Source organism: Lynx canadensis, chromosome A3, assembly GCF_007474595.2.
Source record: "Lynx canadensis isolate LIC74 chromosome A3, mLynCan4.pri.v2, whole genome shotgun sequence".
Classification (NCBI taxonomy): domain Eukaryota; kingdom Metazoa; phylum Chordata; class Mammalia; order Carnivora; family Felidae; genus Lynx; species Lynx canadensis.
This window is the reverse complement of record NC_044305.1, coordinates 13,707,937-13,727,959: the sequence shown is the minus strand read 5'-3', so window position 1 is coordinate 13,727,959 and position 20,023 is coordinate 13,707,937. Positions and strand designations below refer to the sequence as shown.

The 20,023-nt window shown below is 50.2% G+C and overlaps 1 protein-coding gene across 1 annotated transcript in view; it reads left to right on the top strand.

The window, feature by feature from the left end:
• The first annotated feature begins 1,713 nt into the window (after positions 1–1,713).
• EYA2 (EYA transcriptional coactivator and phosphatase 2) overlaps positions 1,714–20,023 on the top strand; it is an 89,507-nt gene continuing 71,197 nt past the window's right edge. The window contains exons 1-3 of the mRNA XM_032592732.1: positions 1,714–1,771; positions 3,162–3,304; positions 9,912–9,995. Of these exons, the coding sequence (XP_032448623.1) occupies positions 1,714–1,771; positions 3,162–3,304; positions 9,912–9,995 (285 nt within the window). The remainder of the gene's footprint in view (positions 1,772–3,161; positions 3,305–9,911; positions 9,996–20,023) is intronic.

Sequence of the window (20,023 nt, the reverse complement as noted above, 5' to 3'; positions counted from 1 at the left end):
TCAAGAAGAGAGAGAATTTACCCTTCCTCTGCCTTTGTGTTCTGTTTGGGCCCCAGTGGAATGGGTGACCGCCCCCTCCCCCCACACTGGTGACGACAGATCTCTACTCAGTCTACTGACTCAAATGCTAGTCTCTTCTGGACACACCCTCCTTGACACACCCAGAAATAATGTTTTACCACTTCTCTGGGCATCACTTAGCCCATCGACTCGACACACAAAATTAACCATCACATGTATGGATGCAGAATATATAAGGAATCCTCAAAACCGAAGACTAAGAGAACAAACAACTCAATAATGAAATGGACCAAATGTTTGAGCAGATGCTTTACCAAAGAAGATACAGGGATGGCAAAAAAAAAAAAAAAAAAAAAAAAAAGTACACAATTACATAATTAAGAGGCTGATCGTTAGTCATCAGAGAGGTGCAAATCCACAAGGAGGGACCACTGCGTGCCCCTTGGAATGGCTGTAATCACCAAGACTGACCTTACCAAAGGGTGGCAAGGATGTGGAGGAACTAGAACTCTCTCACCTGCTGGTGGGAATGTGAAATGGCACAACCCCTTTGGAAAACAATTTAGCGGTTTCCTAAAAAGTCCGACACAGACTCACCATACAACCTCGTCGTCACACTGGTAAAACGAAAGCTTACGTCCGTACAGAGATCGACGTGTGAATGTTCATAGCAGCTCTGTTCCGTCCCCAAACTAGAATCAACCCACATATCCATCCACAAGTGACCAAAGTCCAAGCGTGATATATCTGTACAAGAGAATAATACTCAGCAACACAAAGGAATGAACTATCAGTATACATAACAACACGGATCGAATCGCAAGATGATTATTCTGGCTGAAAGAAGCCAGGCAAAAAAAGAATATATACCGTGTGATTCCATTTGTTTAAAACTCTAGAAAAAGCAAACTAATTCCTAGCGAGACAAAGTGTATCGGTGGATGCCTGGGAAGTGGAGTAGGAGGGAGAGGTCACAAAGAGATTAATAAGGAGCATCTTGGAGGTCCTGTAAAAGCGTGAGAAGGAAGAAAGGAAAAAAGTGAAATGACTCCAAGGAAGGTTTACATAAATTGCTCTGACTGTGACCTTCAACCTTGACCCTTCATTCTCAAGAATGTAGAAAGTTGGGAAAGGGGCTGCTTCTTTGGGATCGGGGAAAGGGGTACTCCTAATACAGTGGCTTCCCCCACACCTTATTCAGACAGTTCTTAGATGCCTGGCATTTTCCCTCTTTTTAAATAATATCTGCCTGGATTTTGATGGGCTCAACAGGTGTTTTCTAAGCCCCCATACCCTTAGAACCACCAAGTGAATCCGGATAAACCTTATTTATGACTCGTAAGCACCTGTGAACTTATCTACTGCCTGTTCCCCACCCTCCCGAGGAAAGTCTGCTCGCTCGATATTCGGGAATCTCTAATGCTGTGTCCTAGAACTGTTGGGGAGTTGGAGGTGGCCCCACAGTCCTGACAACTCAAAACCAAACCTTTTCTGATCATGTCCTTAGTCTGCTAAGAAGTTTTATAAATATTAAATAAACCAAGTTCAGCCCCTTGGGTTTTGGAGGGAAATAGTCCTTCCAGGGTAGGAAAAAAAAAAATCAGTCCATTGCCAAGTCTTTTTAGACAAAAGCATTTTCCTCCTAATGATCCAAGAACTGGCGATTATGGAAGGAGAGATGAGATCCACGGGATGCATCTGGGAACTAAAACAAGCAGCTGTAAAATGAGAGCGCGGGAGGGGGTGTCCTGTAAGGTTCCACGCCGGTTCCCGCTTCTGTCCCTCTCGCCACGAGGGCTGGCCCGCCCACACTTTGGTTCTGCCTTTACCGCTGGTTTTGCAGGGTGACGCGGACTGACATCATCCCACTTTGTGAGTGAAATGAGGTCACTACGCTTTCATAAAAAGCCACGTATTTCAAACTCCTGTGCTTAACACACAGCCTGGATGCCGGCTTTGGGACCTGGGTCCCAGGAGGGTGTGCTGCTCACTCATGCGGGGCTGGCGGACAGTGGCCTGAGGGCGTGAGTGCGGCAGCCTCTGTGTGCAGAAGCACCACCTGAATGGAAGCAGCAGGTGACTGCCCCCTGCCCTGCACCTCCTCACCGACCCCCACGTGAGTGTGGATGAAGCCAGAACTCGGTTCAGATCATTTCCTCACCGCCCTAAGTGCAGCCCTGTGTCGGGTGCTTTCGTGGATGTCATCTCCCTAATTCTCAAATCCACAAACGTCTTGACAAGTGAAGCTTTAAAGGGCTTCCTTTTTTAAAAAAAAAAAAAAAATTTATAGGTTTTTTAATTTATTTTGGAGAGAGAAACAGCACAAGTGGGGGAGGGGCAGAGAGAGAGGGAGACACAGGCTCCGAGCCGTCAGCACAGAGCCCGATGCGGGGCTCGAACTCATGAACCGTGAGATCATGACCTGAGCCCAAGTCGGAAGCTTAACCCACTGAGCCACCCAGGTGCCCCAGGGGCTTGCTTTTAATAGAGAATGGAGCAGGCCACATAGGGAGAGCAGCAGCATAGAGAATGCTCCCCACACACCTCCCTTTCACCCCAAGTTGGGGGTGAGGGGGTCTTCAAGATAGAAGAGTTTGCTGCCCTGCTCCACGCAGTTACTGACTTTCTTCCTTCTGTTCGTCTGGGGAGTCTCAGGCTTCGGGATAGAGAGAGTTGCAAACACTGTCAATACAGCTCCCCCAGTGGCCCACCCTCACTTCCCTAGATTCTGCTCAGGTGTCCCCTCATCCGCAAGGCCCTCCCTTGCGGCCCCATACCCGTTAGCGACCACCCAGCTCTTCCCCGTCCCCAGCCCATTTGCTAATTCTCGGTAACACACGGCCCCACCTGGCACGTTACATACTCACTTGTCTGTCCAATGCACCTCTCCTGTCTCTAGAAGCTGAGTGTTGTGAGAACCGGTACCTGGAACTCTGCGCACTCAGTGCATCTTCGCTCGATGAGTGAATGATTCTGAATAGGCAGCCTGAGGGACCGTCATGAGCAGTTTCGAGTCCACAAGGTCTTTGCCTTCTGTGCTGCCTTTGGGACCTACCACTGTTGGTTCTGGTGTGATACTTCCTGGGAGGCGACACTCAGCAAAGCTTCTGATGTGTCCACCCTTCCCTTTCCGACACCAGGCGAATACAACACACACAACGGGCCTTCCACGCCGGCGAAGGAGGGAGACGCCGACAGGCCGCACCGGGCCTCCGACGGGAAGCTCCGAGGCCGGTCGAAGCGGAGCAGCGACCCCTCCCCAGCGGGGGACAGTGAGATCGAGGTAACTCCAGACTGCCTGTTTGACTTGGTGAATGTAATCTCCAGCCGTGGCCGGAACGAGAGGCTGGGGGGCAGAGTTGTGTCCACGCACACAGCGGGGCTCTGGGTTCACAAAGCTCAGTAACAGAACAGGACCCTTGAGGGGAAAGGAGAGAATTGCGGGGGCCGTCAGGAAGCGCTGTTGACTGTCCAGGCTAGGAAAAGTCACCCCGGGGATAGTAAACAACTCGGGTAGACAGCCGCAGAATCACCTGGAGGCCTGTGAAAACCCAGCTTTCGGGGTCCCACCCGCAGTTTCCAATTTAGTAGATTGGGGGCGGGGCCTGAGAACTGGCATTTCCAGGGCATTCCCAGATGATGCTGATTCTACAGGTTGGGGAGCACACTCTGAAAGGCCCTGGTAAAGACACCAGTGGGCAGAGAACCTTCCCAGCTGGGTCAGAGGGTTCTTAGCCTCCTACGTATTACTGTCAGCTGGAGTGCTCTTTAAAATACAGGTGCCCTGGCCCCATCCCAGACTAATTAAATGTACATTGCAAGAAAGTTCTATTAGTTCCCCTCGTGGCTCTGATATGGCTTGAGGATTTACCTATCAGGAGACAGGAGGCTGGCTCAGCTTGCATCATTTCTACGATTCTGAGTTTTCATAGAAGGTTCTTGGAACCGTCATTCTCAAGCTGCATCCCAGATCAATTAAATCCAATTCCCTGAGGGAGGGACCCAGGCATCGGTATTTTAAAGCTCCCCAGGTTATTTCCAGAGTGCAGCCCCAGCTGGTCTAAGGGATGTGCCAGTCTTTAACAAAGCCAAGTGTAGGATCGATCATTGGTCACCCACTGGCATTGTCCCAAACAAACAAAAAAGAACAGCATACATGGGAGAAGGGAAAGGGTACTAGTGGGGACAGAGGAAAAACAGATGCCCAAAAAACAGATGGAAGCAACTGATAGACATCTAGGGAGAAAAAAAAAAAAAAACGGGCAGGTTCGTTAGTTTGTACTTTGCAAAAGGCAGAAATAATAGGAGGGCCGATCTATTGGCTTGAGTGTGCCATGGGTATATGGGTAGTATCGGCAGAGTCTGGGTCCGGGCCAAGAAATTGAAATGCACCATCATCCCATCTCTGTTCATAATCCTGTACAATTCATGCAGCAGCCACAAGGCTCAGCCCACAAACTCAGATGTGCTGAGAAATACAATTTTCACATCTCCTTAAAGTCATTGTGATTTTGACTCTGAGTCCCCATCCCATCAGGACGGTAAGAAATGCCGTGTCATTTGCGGGGGGGCCCTTCTACCTGGAATTGTATGAGAATCTCAGGGCTCAGGTGGTCTCAGAACAGACCAGGTCTACAGAACAGATCCTGCAACGGCGAGGATTCGAGGTGATGGCTGCTTCCTTCCTCCTTGTCAGTACCTGCCGTGGCCATACATTGGGCGTTGAAATCCTCGTCGAGGACCGGAACCTTGGAGCATGAGATACAATCCTTTGGTTGCAAGCAACAGAAACCAGTTCTGGTTACTTAAGCAAATGCGAATTTACCGGGAGGGCACAACAACATGGAGGGGGGAGGTGATAAAACCAAGGTTGGAAACAGCTGTAACAAAGACCAAGGAATCTAGGGAACCTTCCGGGTGCCAGCCCCTGCTGGAGAGTAAACCACGTGCGATTCTAACGCCAGTTCACTCAATGTCTGATTCCAAGGAGACAGCATCCACTGGCCTGACTCGGGTCTTGGGCTCACCCTTGATCGGCAGCCCCACCAAGACAACAGAAAAGAAAACCAGGGTGCTCTTATCAGACAGGGACGGATGCTGGGGGCCCAAGCACAAATGGCCGCCACCAGGGGATTTGAGATGTAGCCAGCGTTCGCTGGTAGGGCTTGTTTATGGCCAGCGTCTGTTCCGGCTGTCCCAGGAGGTGCTGCGTATTTTGATTACCACTCTCGTCTCCTCCCCTTGGTCAGCCGCCTGAGGTATTCCAGTGGCCACCCAGGCTGAGAACTTGACCCCCTGCGGACCCGCCACGGAGCAAGCGTTCCCACTGCTCATGGGACCACTCTTAGGCCAAAGGATTTGTTCTTGCTTTTCCTCTAATTCTTAGAGCCCTCTCCTTCCAACACTGAGGAGACTTTGCAGCATCCCCTCAGCAGGACTTAGGCCTTTGCAAAAGACTAGAAGAGAATTTGTGTGCCTCCGCTCGTCCTTAGGTTTCCTGCCTCCCATTTTCCCGAGGGTTTCCTACAGCTTCAAGTTGCGGGATCTGTGGGAATCACAGGGTGGCACACACACGAATGTCTTGTTGTTGTTGTGTTGTTGTTGTTGTTGTTGTTGTTGTTGCTGTTTCTACTATTCGGTCACTTAACACGGCTTCTGCTCTTGGTGGGGGTGGAGAGACATTTTCCACTGAACTGAGAAGGCAGGGGGGGTGGCATGGAAGTCAGGGATTACGGGGCGACGTTATTCTGGAAACAGCTGCTTCTCGATTCCAGAGGAAAGTACCACTGGGCGAGAGCCGTTGAAAAGGTGTGAGCTGTGTTTCACTTCTGTGCTTAATGTCAGCATGGAGGGTTAGCACCACATCGCACCTCCGAAGGCTTTGGCAGTTTTGCTAATGACTGAAGCCCACGAGAGAGAAACGACGTGGGAGAAGTGGAAAGGAGGGAAATTCTGAGCGTATATTAGTTAAACTCCATCGACCGCAGGTGCCAGAACCCCACGTGAGCTAGCTTAAGTGGAAAAGCAGAATTTATTTTAGGGATACAGAGATTCTCTTCCCCAAGGTGGGAAGAGCGGAGTGTCAGCAGGATGCTGGAACCAGAAGGAAGAGTGTGTGTGCCTTCTCTCCGCACGCACTACGGTGCAGGTGCCCGGATGCCCAACGGTAGTGTCTTCAGCCCGCACAGGCGCTGGTTCCTGGGCTCTGCCCTCCTCCAGCCTCGCTCTGTTTCTGTCTGAAACCAGGTCCTGGCAAAGTGTGGGGTGGTCTTTCCATCTCTCACCCCTCTCTGCCACGCTCCCTGCAGACTGGCCCTCCCTGCCCTTCAGATTGTGCGGCCTCCAACAGCCACTCAAAGATGGTGAACGTCTTTCTGGGTTCTGATTTCAAGTTTCCAAGGAAAAGCCTCTGGCCCAGTTGGGATTGGGGCTCTCCCTGGCCCAAACCATGATGGGCTAGGGGGGAGGGTCACTGCAAAACAGCCACCCGGAACTTACCCACCAAGGATCTAAGGCAGGGGAACAGAGTGGTAGGGAGGGGGGGCAGACTTTCTTCTTCAGAGGCTATGTTGTAGATAAATGAATGGGGTCTGCATTCAGTTTGAAAATACTCACTGATTTTTTTTTTTTAATTCCCTTACCAAAATCTCTCGGTTTAACTGATCCGACTAAGTTCATTTATTTTTTTTTTAAGTTCATTTATTTATTTTTGAGAGAGAGAGCTTGCATAAGCAAGGGAGGGGCAGAGAGAGAGAGGAAGACACAGAATCTGAAAACAAGCTCCAGGCTCTGAGCTGTCAGCACAGAGCCTGACATGGGGGTCGAGCTCACTAACCATGAGATCATGACCTGAGCCAAAGTCAGACGTTTAACTAACCAGCCACAGTGGCTCCCGATTCAATTGAGTTCAGATAAATTAGGACTTAGCCATTGAAACCCAGAAGCCCTCCTTAAAAACAATAGTTTTCAAATCTCTTTTTTTTTTACCATGACCCGTAATAAGGACTATACTTAATACTGTGACATACACACACATAAATGTAACTAGACCAAAAAACTCACAAAGTCACACTCAGATGTGCCAAGTGCCTTGAAAACCCTTGCACTAACTGACCTTTTCCTCCTAGAGACCACCCTTCTGTTAAAGGCATGGCGAATGCCCATGTTTCAATTAAGTACAGCCGTTCACCTCCAGAGAGGTTTCAAGGGTGGCCCATTCAAGATAGCAGACTGAGTAGGTGCATCGGGCCCCCTGCTACCAACACCAGCTACACACGCAGTCACTCAGGCCCTTTGCCCTTAAAGACCGTGATCCCCGGAAAATGACGGAAAGCAACAGTGTGAAAGATAAGGGCCAAAATAAGTTAATAGGATACATGACAGGTAACTTAAAAACCAGAAAAGAACTTTGGAAAACTCTGAGCAGTTTTCTTGTAAAGATCCAGGGAGCTCTTGCTTCTATAAAATATGCAGTGGGGGCTGTTCGGAAGGAAATACTCAGAGACAAAGAGTCATTGGAAATTTTTAAATGACAGAATCAGAAGTTTAATAGAAGGGTTGGAAGAAAACGTTTAAGAAATCTCCCAGAACACAGATCAAAAAGACAAAATTCTAGAAAATATTTTTTCTTAAAGTACAAGCAGTATCAATCAAAAAGGTCTAATTTGACTGTCTTCATGTAAAGAAGATAAAAAATGCTTAGGTGCTGAACAGTATGAATGAAGAAAGACCATACCTAGGTTTATCCTCATGGAACTTGAGGACTGCATGTATAAAGAAAAGATCTTAAAATATCCCAGAGAAAGAGCCCAAATGTCCATCACTGATGAATGGATAAAGAAGATGTGGTTTATATATACAATGGAATACTACTTGGCAATGAGAAAATGAAATCCTGCCATTTGCAACAGCGTGGATGGTACCGGAAGGTATTATTGCAGAGTGAAATAAGTCAGTCAGAAAGACAGATGTCATGTTTTCATTCATATGTGGAACTTGAGAAACTTAACAAAAGACCATGGGGGAAGTGAATGGGAAAAAATTAGTTACAAACAGAGAGGGAGGGAGGCGAACCATAAGAGACTTTTAAATACAGAGAACAAACTGAGGGCTGATGGTACAGGAGCAGGGGAGAGGGGAAAATGGGTGATGGGCATTGAGGAGAGCACTTGTTGGGACGAGCACTGGGTGTTGTATGTAAGCGATGAATCACGGGAATCTACCCCCAAAACCAAGAGCACGCTGTCCACACTGTGTGTTAGCCAACTTGACAATAAATGATACTAAAAATAAATAAATACAATAAAAGATGGACGAGGAAAAAAATAAAAATAAAATATCCACAAGAGCGAAAAAGCAAAACCTACGAAGGACTAAAGATTCATGAAACATTACACTCCCCGTCGGTCACACGGGACACTATGAGATAATGGAGGAATTCTTTCAAACATCCGGAGGACTTTATTTTCCAATTGGAATTCTGTACCCACGGGTACCATAGAGCAAAATGAAGATAGATCAGAAAGGTAGGAATTCAGCACAGTTACTTTCCAGACACCCTTTCAGAAGAAGCAGCTTCAGGATATACTCAAGCAAAACAAGGAGGAAAACCAAGAGAGACCTGGGTTCCAGGAAACAGTCGATCTCGTCCGGAAATGCAGTATAAGGAAGTCTCAGGATGCTAGGTGACCCTAGCCTCAGGCCTGAAGGTGACCTCAGGCCTGAAGGTGACCCAGGCCACATTGGAGCATTCTGTCACTGAGGATGAACCTCTTTGCTACAGCGGGTGTGGCCGAATTTGAGACTCCAACGAAAGCACATCATTGGAAATGAGACAAAAATTAAAGCAGTTCATAAACGCCTGCAAAAACAAAAAGTTATTCCAGACAGGCACGGTTCCTCTGTAGAACAAACTGGGATATGCCGTGGTTTTTAATCGGGAAGGAGCACAGGGAAGGACGTGACCTTCGTGGTAGAAACAGTCTCCTGAAAGTGGCTCTGGGGTTAGGACGTTGGACACACAGAGAAGGAGGTGAATCCCAACATAGTACTTGGCTCTACAGGTGATGAGAGATGCACATGCCCTTCACTGTTTACCAACCTTGAAAATCAACATAGAAACAGAGCACAGAAGATCAAAGTACCTCTATGAAACCAAGCACACGAATCGGTTTATCCACGGTGGGAGTGCAAAAGTAAGCCTAACGCCGCTAAATGACGGAGAGGGGAGGAGGTGGGGGAAAGGGTGAGAACACGACAACCGCCTTCCATGTGGGATTTACTGCGTCAGCCCGGGAGAGTGTCCAAAGCGGATGGTCTTAGAAGTCGAGGGGCTCACCTACGTGAAAAGCGTAAAGTCCTGGAGAAATGCGGGAGATCGCCATAAGCTAAACCCTCATCTTTCACATTACTGAGTCAAGAGCTGTTGTCTCAAGTCGGCCAATCAGTAAGTAAAAAGGCACAAGTACGTTACTTAGAGTTACGGGGGTAATCGCTAGAACTGCTAAAAACAGGAGTGTTTAGAAGTGGTCGGGCTTAGGGTGAGCGGGTGAATGTAAAATGGTAGTACTTCATTTTTTCAAATGAGTTATATGATTTTTATTGTTGCTTTTGGACTGAGCTCCTCCACTTTTGAGCTTCTATGTGGAAGGCAGGAACAGGCTTCTTGGTTCTGGCATCTGAGGGTTTGATAGGAGCCCAAAACTGGTCCTCAGAATACACTTTACACGGCTGAAGTTGGATGGGGACCCAGTGACACATCGGTGAGTCACATGTTTTATAACTTAAAGATAATGGTTTTCAAGATTTCTTTCTCCTCCCAGGGAATTGATTTCTGCAGACATTAAGTCAGATGCAAGCAAATCCATTTGTCTTCCTCTTTTTCATCACAGCGTGTGTTCGTGTGGGATTTGGATGAAACGATAATTATTTTTCACTCCTTACTCACCGGGACTTTTGCATCCAGATACGGGAAGGTAAGAATCCATGTTGTGTCTTCTCTCTCTGTTTCTTTTTTTTTTTTTTTTTTTCCCAACATGACAGTCTGTCCAGCTGGTTTGTCCTGGGAATTGTGGGGGCAGTTTATGAGGCGGCTTCTCCAACAAAAGCTACCCCTCTGGGTCAGTCTGGGTTTGAGAGCTCCTATGGAATTTTCCCTCGACATGTGAAAATTTAATTAGCTTCCCCTTCTGTCGTCCCCCATGCCTTTCTTCCAACCCACGAAGCGTTCAGCATCCACTTGATCGGATATAAGCTCTTAGTCTGATACACCACAGCCAAAAACAGTAATTTTAGCTAAAAAACGAGGCAAAGTGTTTTCCTTGTTCCCTGTTGTTTATCTTAGCGTCTCCGGCAGATGAATTTCATCTTCCTTCCGTGTTTCTGAGACGAGGGGCAGGCGTTTTGTCAGCCCCGGCGTGGACCTTCACGACAGCTTGGCCAGTCTGTCACCGACAGATTATATCAGAGAACCATCTAGTTAGAACTCTGGGCAGATGCTATGGGCTGATCGGTGGTGAATGGGAGAAACCCGGAAACCACCTTCATAATGCAAAAACGAACCCAGCTGCTAAGACCCAAACCCTGCCGATTCTGTGCATCCGTCCCGCGGGCTCCCCGGCAAACCACATGTGGATGCCGTCTCCCCGGGGAGGCCGGTTGGGGGGGGGGGGGTGGGTGGAGGGCAGGGATTCCGAGAACAGGCAAAAGCTATCATCTCATCTGAGGTGAGCAACCTGCTGGCAGCTGCGTCCATGCACGGGTAGGAACCCTGAGACTCGCCAGCGCCTGGAAAATATTTCTGTTTCTGTTTAGAGGCCAGAAATATGATTTGACATCACCTCATGGCTTTTCCAGCTGCCCGTGTTCTTTATGGGGCTTATAACAAGCTGGATGTGTAATTAGCAAGATAGATTTATCATCTGCCATTGTGTTGTAAAGAGTATAAAAATGGTGTTGGTGGTGCAGAAATCTCTTGCCACGTAGGAATGCCGTTAATACGTCTAGCAGGGCCTGCGGGAAATCCGGCGTGCGTTCTTGGACAGAGCACGGCTTAGGCAGAGGGTGGCGGAGTCGAGAACTGCCGAAAGGACACCAGACCGGACTGGCCGGCGTTGCAAAAAGTTGAGCCGTCCCGCAGGGGCTATTGTAGCGGGTTACCCACTAGGTCTGGGCGTTTTAGGGTTTTCCGAACCACCCCGGTAAAGTCACTGCCCCCTGAAAGGCTTGCCTTCACTCGTCTTGCCCTTAGAGACGGCCCCCTGTCAAGTTCTGCGGCTGCGGGTAACGGTCGGGTTCTTGCGGGTTGTGTAGGGCTTTGTCATCGTGGGGATGGTTTTTGTGTCTGTGTCTCACCACCGTTCCTGAAACCACACTGTGGGCGTCCTCGAGACCAGGGCAGAGCCCAGAGCCCATGCCACCTTGTCATCCCTCACTGCCAGCTGCCTCTCTCCAGCCGTACCACCTCAGCCCAGCCACGTTCACGTCCAGCTGTGGTGCTGGTCCTTTATAGCTGCCTGTAGAGGGACCATCCTACGGTACAAACCTGGTCGTGTCACATCCCTCCCAAGGCTGTTCGTGAGCAGGCTCCTGCCCGCCTCTGCAGCCCTGTTTCCTGCCTCTCGTCCTAAAGTGCTTTCTGTCCTCAAACCAGCCACCTTCCCTCCCATCTCTGCTGGGTTTCTCCCAGGAAGGGCCGGATGCGGAGTGGAAAAGTGAGATGGGAAGGCAAGGCAGCCCGTACAAGTTACCGCTGCAGGTGACTGGGGCCCAGTCCCACCGGGGACCCCTGGGAGACTCTGTAGAACACACCTCCGAGCTGACCCGCCAGGAGTGAGGGCGCTGGGATGTTTCTCTGCCACTTCCCTTCCATCATAGCTTAAGGGCTTCCCTAGGGGATTACCTCCCTACACTTCGGGCCTGCCCCTGAGAAAGCCCTCCAGCAGGGAACCTCGAGACTAACAGTTGAAAGCCTCTGCACCGACAGGAATGGCAACAGCTGAGAGGATGTGGGGAAGGAGCACCCTGGAAGCCTCTGCTATACTCTGGAATGTTCTAGCATGTTGTTTTACTAGCATAACTCTTACTTGTCTTTCAGTTCTCATTTTATTTTATTTTTTAATGTTTATTTATTTTTGAGAGAGAGACACAGCGTGAGCAACAGAGGGGTAGAGAGAGAGGGAGACAGAATCTGAAGCAGGCTCCAGGCACAGAGCCCAATGCGGGACTCGAACTCAGACAGTGAGATCATGACCTGAGCCGAAGTCGGACGCTTAACCGACTGAGCCGCCCGGGCACCCCAGTTCTCATTTTAAATGTAGCTTCCTTCGAGAGGACTTGGCTAACCTTTATCTAAAGCACATCGCTCCCCATAACTGTGTTTTTCATCTATAATTATGCACTCACTGTGTGTCTCCCTTCTAGGCTATACGTACCACGAGGGCAGGGCCCATGAACATTTTTTTACCTATTCAGCCAAACAATGCACGGGCCAGAATTGCTCAATAAATATTTGTTGCATGATTAAGTCAGGACGATCCTCTAGAAAAGCTACATGATGACAGGCACTTTTTTTTTTTCCTTTTTTTGCCTGTTTGGTTCATTGCTTTATCCCCAGCGCATAGAACAGTGCCCCCACTTAGAAGGCATCAAATAAATATTTGTGGAAGGAAGGAAGGAAGGAAGGAAAATAGTATCCAAACAAAAAACGCCTAGCTGGTGGCCGCTGACCAAATTCAGCCTGCGGACATTTTTGTTTGGCCCCTAGAGTGTTTGAAAAAATGTGAATTTGTTGCCAACATTTAAAAATCAGGAGATTGCACGGACCCAAACAGTCCAGATTTCCAACTCTTCTTGAAAAATTAGAGAATCTGGCAATCCTGCATTTTCGTGTGGCAGCCATCGATGGGAGCTGAGTAGCGACTGGCCTCTTGGGGGGGTACCCTGTGCAGCCCACCCCACAGGCCCCCTTGGCCTGTTTAACCCACTTATGGGACCCTCCTTGGCCCCACTGGCATCTGACTTCAGCGTCTATCCTAGAATTTCAGAACCACAGAAGGTCGGAGTTGGAGGGACCTAGGAGACCAACATGGCCGGTTACTCTCCGTAGTACAGAAGGAGAAACTGAGGCCCAGAGAGAGAGAGAGTCATTTTTCAGGCTCACTTGTCTGCCTCTGTGCCCCCAGGATGTCCAGGGGAAACATGGTGCCACGTTCACATCTGTTCTAGAATTCACCCCACCCTCCCCCCGCCGCTCTCCCGTAGGTGAGGAGTATTTTTTTTTTTTTAGTTTGCTAAATCCAGCCACTCCAAGAGGGACCCAAAGTGACCGTGGCTTAAACAAGATTGTTGACTTCGTCCAGCTAGCCGTCCAGGTGTAAACAGTTCAAGCCAGTAAGACTCCTACACAGCACCAGGCACGAAGGCCCTCTTTGTTCTCTGCCTTCCCTAGAAGTTGCCCTCATTGGCAAAATAACACATAGCTCGCCCCCCGTGTGTACATCCCAGCCAGAGAGAAGGGGGAACAGGAAAAGGAGAATTTACCCCTCTTTATCTTATTTTTCCCCTTCTCTGTTAAGGGCCAGACTCGGAATGTGTGCCTATCACTTCTTTTCACGTTCTGTTGGCTGGAACTTGATCACGTGGCCACATATAGCTGCAAGGGAACCTGGGAGATGTAGTCTTGTCACATGCACCATTCAAGTTCAGGGATTCTGTTATTCTGAGAGGGAGAAAGGAAGAGTGGATACTGGAGGAGAGCTAGCGTTTCCTAGCACGGAGCACCATGTAATAAGAGGAAGAACAATGAAAGGGAAAAATGTTGAGGAAAAAGAACCTAGAGGGCAACTGTATCTGTAGCTCCAAAGAGAGATCTGGGCTACAGCAATAAACTTGGAAGTGAGAGAAGTGTAGAGGACCCTAGAGGAACAGAAGTATGAACCACATTTTGCAGACAGAGTAACTAAGGCACAGGGAGGTTATGGAGTCAAGGTATTCATAATAGAAACAAAATACGTAGCCTTGACTTCTGGCCCACGACTCTTTCTCTTTGTGCTTTTCCAGAAGCTACAGCTACGTGGAACTCATTACTAACAGCTGGTAGCAAAGCAGGACTCAATTTGAAGCACTTTGTAGAGCGTTTAAGCTACAAAGGGAATTTATTGGATCGCAGTAATTGAAAAACTCAGAGGGACTTGGAATTCAGGTTGGGCTGGATCCAGGAGCACAAGCAGCATTCTCGAGGCTTGGTCTTTCTGCATCCCTCAGCCGACTTCCTCCATACAGCGACTCTCTGTCAGCAATCCCATCCAAAAAAGGAGACCTACTTCCCAAATTCCAGCACAACTCTCAGGCTTGAATCTCATCGGCCTAACCTCTGGGGCTCTGATTCGCCAGCCTAGATCAAGCCCCAGCCCAGATCAAGAGCCCACGGCCAGAGAGGGTGGAGGAGCGGGTCAGCTCCATCCCAGCCGAATGGATGGAATGGGAGAGGGACGCTTCCCAAAGGGAGACCGAAGTGCTCTTTCCAGAGAGGGTGAGGACAGGTACAGGCCAAGACACCTTGTACCTCCGTGCCAAGGACCAGCAGCTCCCTGCTTGTGGCCATGACACTGAGCACTGTACAGGAAGCAGAAACCATGCCAATTGTGGCCCCAGCCAAAGGGGTAACTTGCTGTTTACTTAGGGAAATAAGGGCAACAGAGCTCAAATGATTAAGGCCTGACTCAAAACAGAGCGTTTGAATTTTCAGACAGAAACTGGGCTCTCTTCCTGTTCCCAATCAGAGGCATGTGCTGCTCGAGGCTGTCGTCTGTCCACTTCCTTTCCATCTCTTCATACCCAGTGCTCGGTGCCAGAGCGTCCCTTTGGCAGAGCACCTCCCCCCATCTTGTGGATCCATTAGAAATTCCCTAGAGAGCTGGAGGAGCCCGCAGTTGCTGCCTCTCCCCTCACCTCTCCTCCTCCCACCGCTCCCGTGAGGCCCCGAACTTTTTTTTTCCAGCCCGGATTAGGCAGATGCAAGGTGTTCGGTAGCCTTTCTTTGCCTGTGGCCAGGAAGGGACTCTTAAGGGGGATTAATCAGCGTGGGTCGCCCCGGACTCTTCCTTTTGTGCCTTGCCTTCGAGACAGCTCAGTACCGATGGGAAACTCAACTCCAGGACCAGTTGTGTGTGCTTTTTAATAACAGCTTTCTTGGGGCGCCTGGGTGGCTCAGTCGGTTGAGCGGCCGACTTCGGCTCAGGTCACGATCTCGCGCTCCGTGAGTTCGAGCCCCGCGTCGGGCTCTGTGCTGACGGCTCAGAGCCTGGAGCCTGTTTCGGATTCTGTGTCTCCCTCTCTCTGACCCTCCCCTGTTCATGCTCTGTCTCTCCCTGTCTCAAAAATAAATAAAAAACGTTTAAAAAATATATAATAATAATACTAATAACAGCTTTCTTGAGATATAATCCATGTGCTATACCTGTACGTTTCAGTCTGTACAATTCAGTGGTTTTTAAAATTTTTTTTTTCAACGTTTATTTATTTTTGGGACAGAGAGAGACAGAGCATGAACGAGGGAGGGGCAGAGAGAGAGGGAGACACAGAATCGGAAACAGGCTCCAGGCTCTGAGCCATCAGCCCAGAGCCTGACGCGGGGCTCGAACTCCCGGACCGCGAGATCGTCACCTGGCTGAAGTCGGACGCTTAACCGACTGCGCCACCCAGGCGCCCCAATTCAGTGGTTTTTAGCATGTCAGAGTTGCACAACCATCAGCAGCGTGTAATTGTGGGACATTTTCATCACCCCAAAGAGAAATCCGTGCTCCTCAGCAGGTACTCCCTATTTCCCCACCTCCCCCCACCTCCGCCCCGTCCCTGGCAACCACTAATCTACTTTCTGTCTCCATAGATTTGTCCTGTCTAAACATTCCTTAGGAAAAAAAAAAAAAAAAATCATAGCGTGTGGTCTTTTGCGGCTGGCTTCCTTGACTTAGCATCATGTTTTCTCGATCTACCCCGGTTACTGCGTGTACCAGTTCTCCATTCCTTTTCGTTGCTGTGTGATTCTCCATGGTATGGGATGTGCCACTCTTTGTCCGTTCGTGAGTTGACAGACGGCTGGGCTTGGGGCTGGTATGAATAACGCCACTGTGAACATTTGAGGGTGAGATGTTGCACAGACAGGGGTTTGCAGTTCTCTTAGGTGCGTACCTGGGAGTGGTAACTCCAGGTTGAACATCTTGAGGAACTGCCAGGCTCTCCCCCGGAGCGGTCACGCCATCTTACGGTCCCCTAAGCAGCGTGTAAGGTTCCAATCTCTCCACCTCGTCCCCAACACTCGTTAGTGTCTTGGTGGTTATGCAGTTTTCCCAGTGGGGGTGAAGTGGGATTTTACGGTGGTTTTGATTGGCATGTCCCTGATGACTAATGACGTTGACTGATGACTAAGGGTGTTTTCATGTACTGCTTGGCCATTGGTGACATCTTCTTGAGAAAAGTATCTGTTCAGATCCTTCGCCCGTTTCTTCATCGGTTGATGCGACTTTTTAGCGCAGACTTCCGAGAGCTCTTTATATATGCTGGGTATATATGTGATTTGCGGTATTTTGCAATGGCAGATATGTGAGTTGAAAATACCTTTTTTTCCCCGCTTGGGTTTTTTCCCTTGGTTGATGGTGTTCTTTGAGGTATATGAAGCATTTCAGAAGAGAGGGATTGTAATTAAATTTGAGAAAAGGCAGCCAGAGAAGGAGGCCTCATGGAGAAGCTGAATGTCGAATAGACTTAAAGGAACAGATAGGTATGTGGCAAAAGAGCAGTGGAACGGCAAGTGCAAAGGCCCTGCGGCAGAAGTTTGCCTGGTGGATTTTAGGGACAACCAGGAAGCTAACATGGTTGGAGCAGAGCAAGCAGGGAGGAGGGTAATAACTCACCGAGCTTTTGCTCTAAAGTGGGAGCCATAGAAGCTTGGACCAGAGAGAGGACAGGGTCTGAGTTATATTTCTAAAGAATCCCTCTGGCTGCCCCCCTGGGGAGGGTAGACCACAGGGGAGCAACACAGGAAGCAGGGAGACCAGTGAGCAGGCTACTGCAAGAGTCCAGCTGAAAGATGCCGGCTGTTTGGACCAGAGGGGTAGGGGTGGAGTGAGGGGAGTCTGGATATATGTGGAGGGCAGAACCAACCGCAAATAAAGAATGCAACACGGCTCCTTCTTCTCCAACGTTGGGCTGTAGAGGTGTCCTCATTTCTGGCCCTGACCTGTCCACCCCCTATTGCCAACTAGCAAATTCCTCTTGAACAAATTCTGGTTTTTTTGCACAGTTTGCCATACGCCGAGCACTCTGCTATGAACTCTCTTGTTTTAGAAGTTGGGCCTCATGCGCAGATGTTGAGTTATTCGTGTTCTGTGGGCACACAAAGCCCCTCTCTCGTTTCACGGGGGTACGATGTGTGTTTCCTTTTATTTTTTTTATCTTTTATTTTTTTTTAACGTTTATTTATTTTTGAGACAGAGAGAGACAGAGCATGAACAGGGGAGGGTCAGAGAGAGAGGGAGACACAGAATCCGAAACGGGCTCCAGGCTCTGAGCGGTCAGCACAGAGCCCGACACGAGGCTCGAACCCACGGACCGCGAGATCATGACCTGAGCCGAAGTCGGACGCTCAACCGACTGAGCCACCCAGGCGCCCCGTGTGTTTTCCTCCTCCCCTCTCCCCATAGTTCACTGTGGTCGATTCTGGTTTCCTGGAAAATACGTACTGCTTGTTTCTGTACATTTAGGGCATGTATGTAAACGGCCGTATTTAAATACCCCGCGCTTCTCACTCGTCTCCCTCTGCTCTGTGGTTTTTTGATCCTTCCACGAAGCCGTACATCCAGTCCTAGGGTTCTGACTCCGTGGTTCTCAACTGGAGGTGACTTGGCCGCCAGGCGACATCCGGCACTGCCATAACCAACATCCCGCAGCGCCCAGGGTGCCCCCACGCCAGGGACTTACCTGACCCCAGGCGTCCATAGTGCTGCGTTTGAGAAACCCTGCAAGTAACCGACGCCCTGAATTCCACGCTTACGTCCTCCCCCTCCCCACGAGGAGGACAGCCAGGCCCCCCAGCACGGACAGTGAGGGACTGCTGCAGCTTTACACGTTCTCTCTGGCGGAGTCCCCACCACAAGCCTGTAAGGCATGGTGGCTCCTATTATAGTCATTTCTGGAGAAACTGACGCTTTGAGAGGTGGCCTGACTGGAGTCGCAGTCACCCAGCTCGGAAGGGACAGAAGCCAGGACGCGGCCCGCTGCTTTTAGCCATGCACCTAAACTGCGTCCCCCGGGGTCCATGTGAATGTTCTCAGGCCACTGGAGTGAACTCTTCTGCTGGACTGTGAGCTGCAACCGGGCATATCTGCTGACAAAGGTTTGTTGAATAAACAAATAAGTAAATAGCTTGCGGGCAGGGAGTTCTAAGTGCATGTGGTTTGCAATCACTGCAGAAATGAGACTCCAGGGTGCCTGCCCCCTAGGGAACCGAGAGCCGAGAGCCGTGCGCATGTGACAAGACGGGGGTTTATCAGCATCTGCCCAGAGCCAAGATGATGGGTGGCCCCTCTAGGGCAGGCTTGGGGCAGGTGGGGGACCTGGGATGGAGCCCAGTGGCCCTTGATGCCTCTGCTGCCTGGGCACAATCCCATCCAGGTTTTCCCTCCACATCATCCCTTTAAAGGGCCATGTCCCGCTGGGTCTGAAGAGATTCAAGGTTTCAGATGGGCAGGGCAGGGCCAAATGTGGCCTAAAGACAGGCGCACTCTGGCCCCCTGGCATGTCTTTAAGTTCTCAACTCGTTGCCAGTGTTTTGAAACCTGGATAGTTTTCATGAAAATCTGGATGTCTCGCGTGTCAGTTAAGCGCCTGACTTCGACTCGGGTCATGATCTCACAGTCTGTGAGTTTGAGCCCCGCATCAGGCTCTGTGCTGTCGGCATGGAGCCCACGTCGGACCCTCTGTCCCCCACCCTCCTCTCTGCCTCTCCCCGGTCTGCGTGCTCTCTCTCGCTCTCTCTGTCTCAAAAATAAACATTAAGGAAAAAAATACTTTTAAAAATCTAGATGTCTCACTTCTCTTGAAAACTGGGGCGTCCTGGCAACACGAGACCTGAGTTTTCAGAGAGTGGAGACCCCTCGCCAGGACGTGTGCACCTCGGCACCCCCCACGGGGTGGGGCCTTCCACGTGCGGCCGGACGGCGGGCTGTTCAGCGCTTCCTCTGTCCCCAGAGGCATTTACATTTGTGAGCCACCAACGCCAGGTTGTGCCCAGGGTGTGCGGGACGTGTGGGGGCAGAGATGGCCGGTCCCTGGCTCCCTCCGGCCGACCTCCAAGCTTCGTCGAGGAGTCCCAAACTGTGCCTTTAGCACCCTGTCTCAGAGATGCAGGCTGTCCCCTTCCCCGTGACGGTCCGTCTAGGGAATCTCCTGTGGCTGGGAGCTCCGCTCACTCCGCGTGGTTCAAGCCCCTCCCACAGGCACCACCAACCCCCCTCTTCCAGCAGCTGGAAGGGAAGCAGGGCCCCGCACCCAGCGTCTGCTCTCAGACCTTCCTGATGAGGTCTGAGCACCCTCCCGATGGCTCATAGCACCACGGGGCTTGCCATCGGGACGCCAAAGAGGCTCATTTCTCACTGGGATTGCTTGGTGATGAATCGCATCACTTCACCATTAGTAAGTGGCCAGGACGGAATTTTCATTAGAGCAGTGCTGTTAACGCCCCACCCTTGGCCCCCGCAGCCCTCCCCGTTCCTGTGGGCATGATGGCCTCCCCCTGCAAGTAGCTGTGACACTCTGGGGGTGTTCTTCACCGTCCCCCAGATGTCCCCACCCTCGTGGACTTCCTTCCCCCGGCCCCACTTGCCTCCCGGGCCACCAGAACTTCCCAGCGGCCCCTCCCAGATAAACTGCTCACACCTGAATCCTAGACTCAGGGTCTGCTTCTGGGGAGACCCAAACTGAGACACGGAGGGGGGTCTGAACGTTC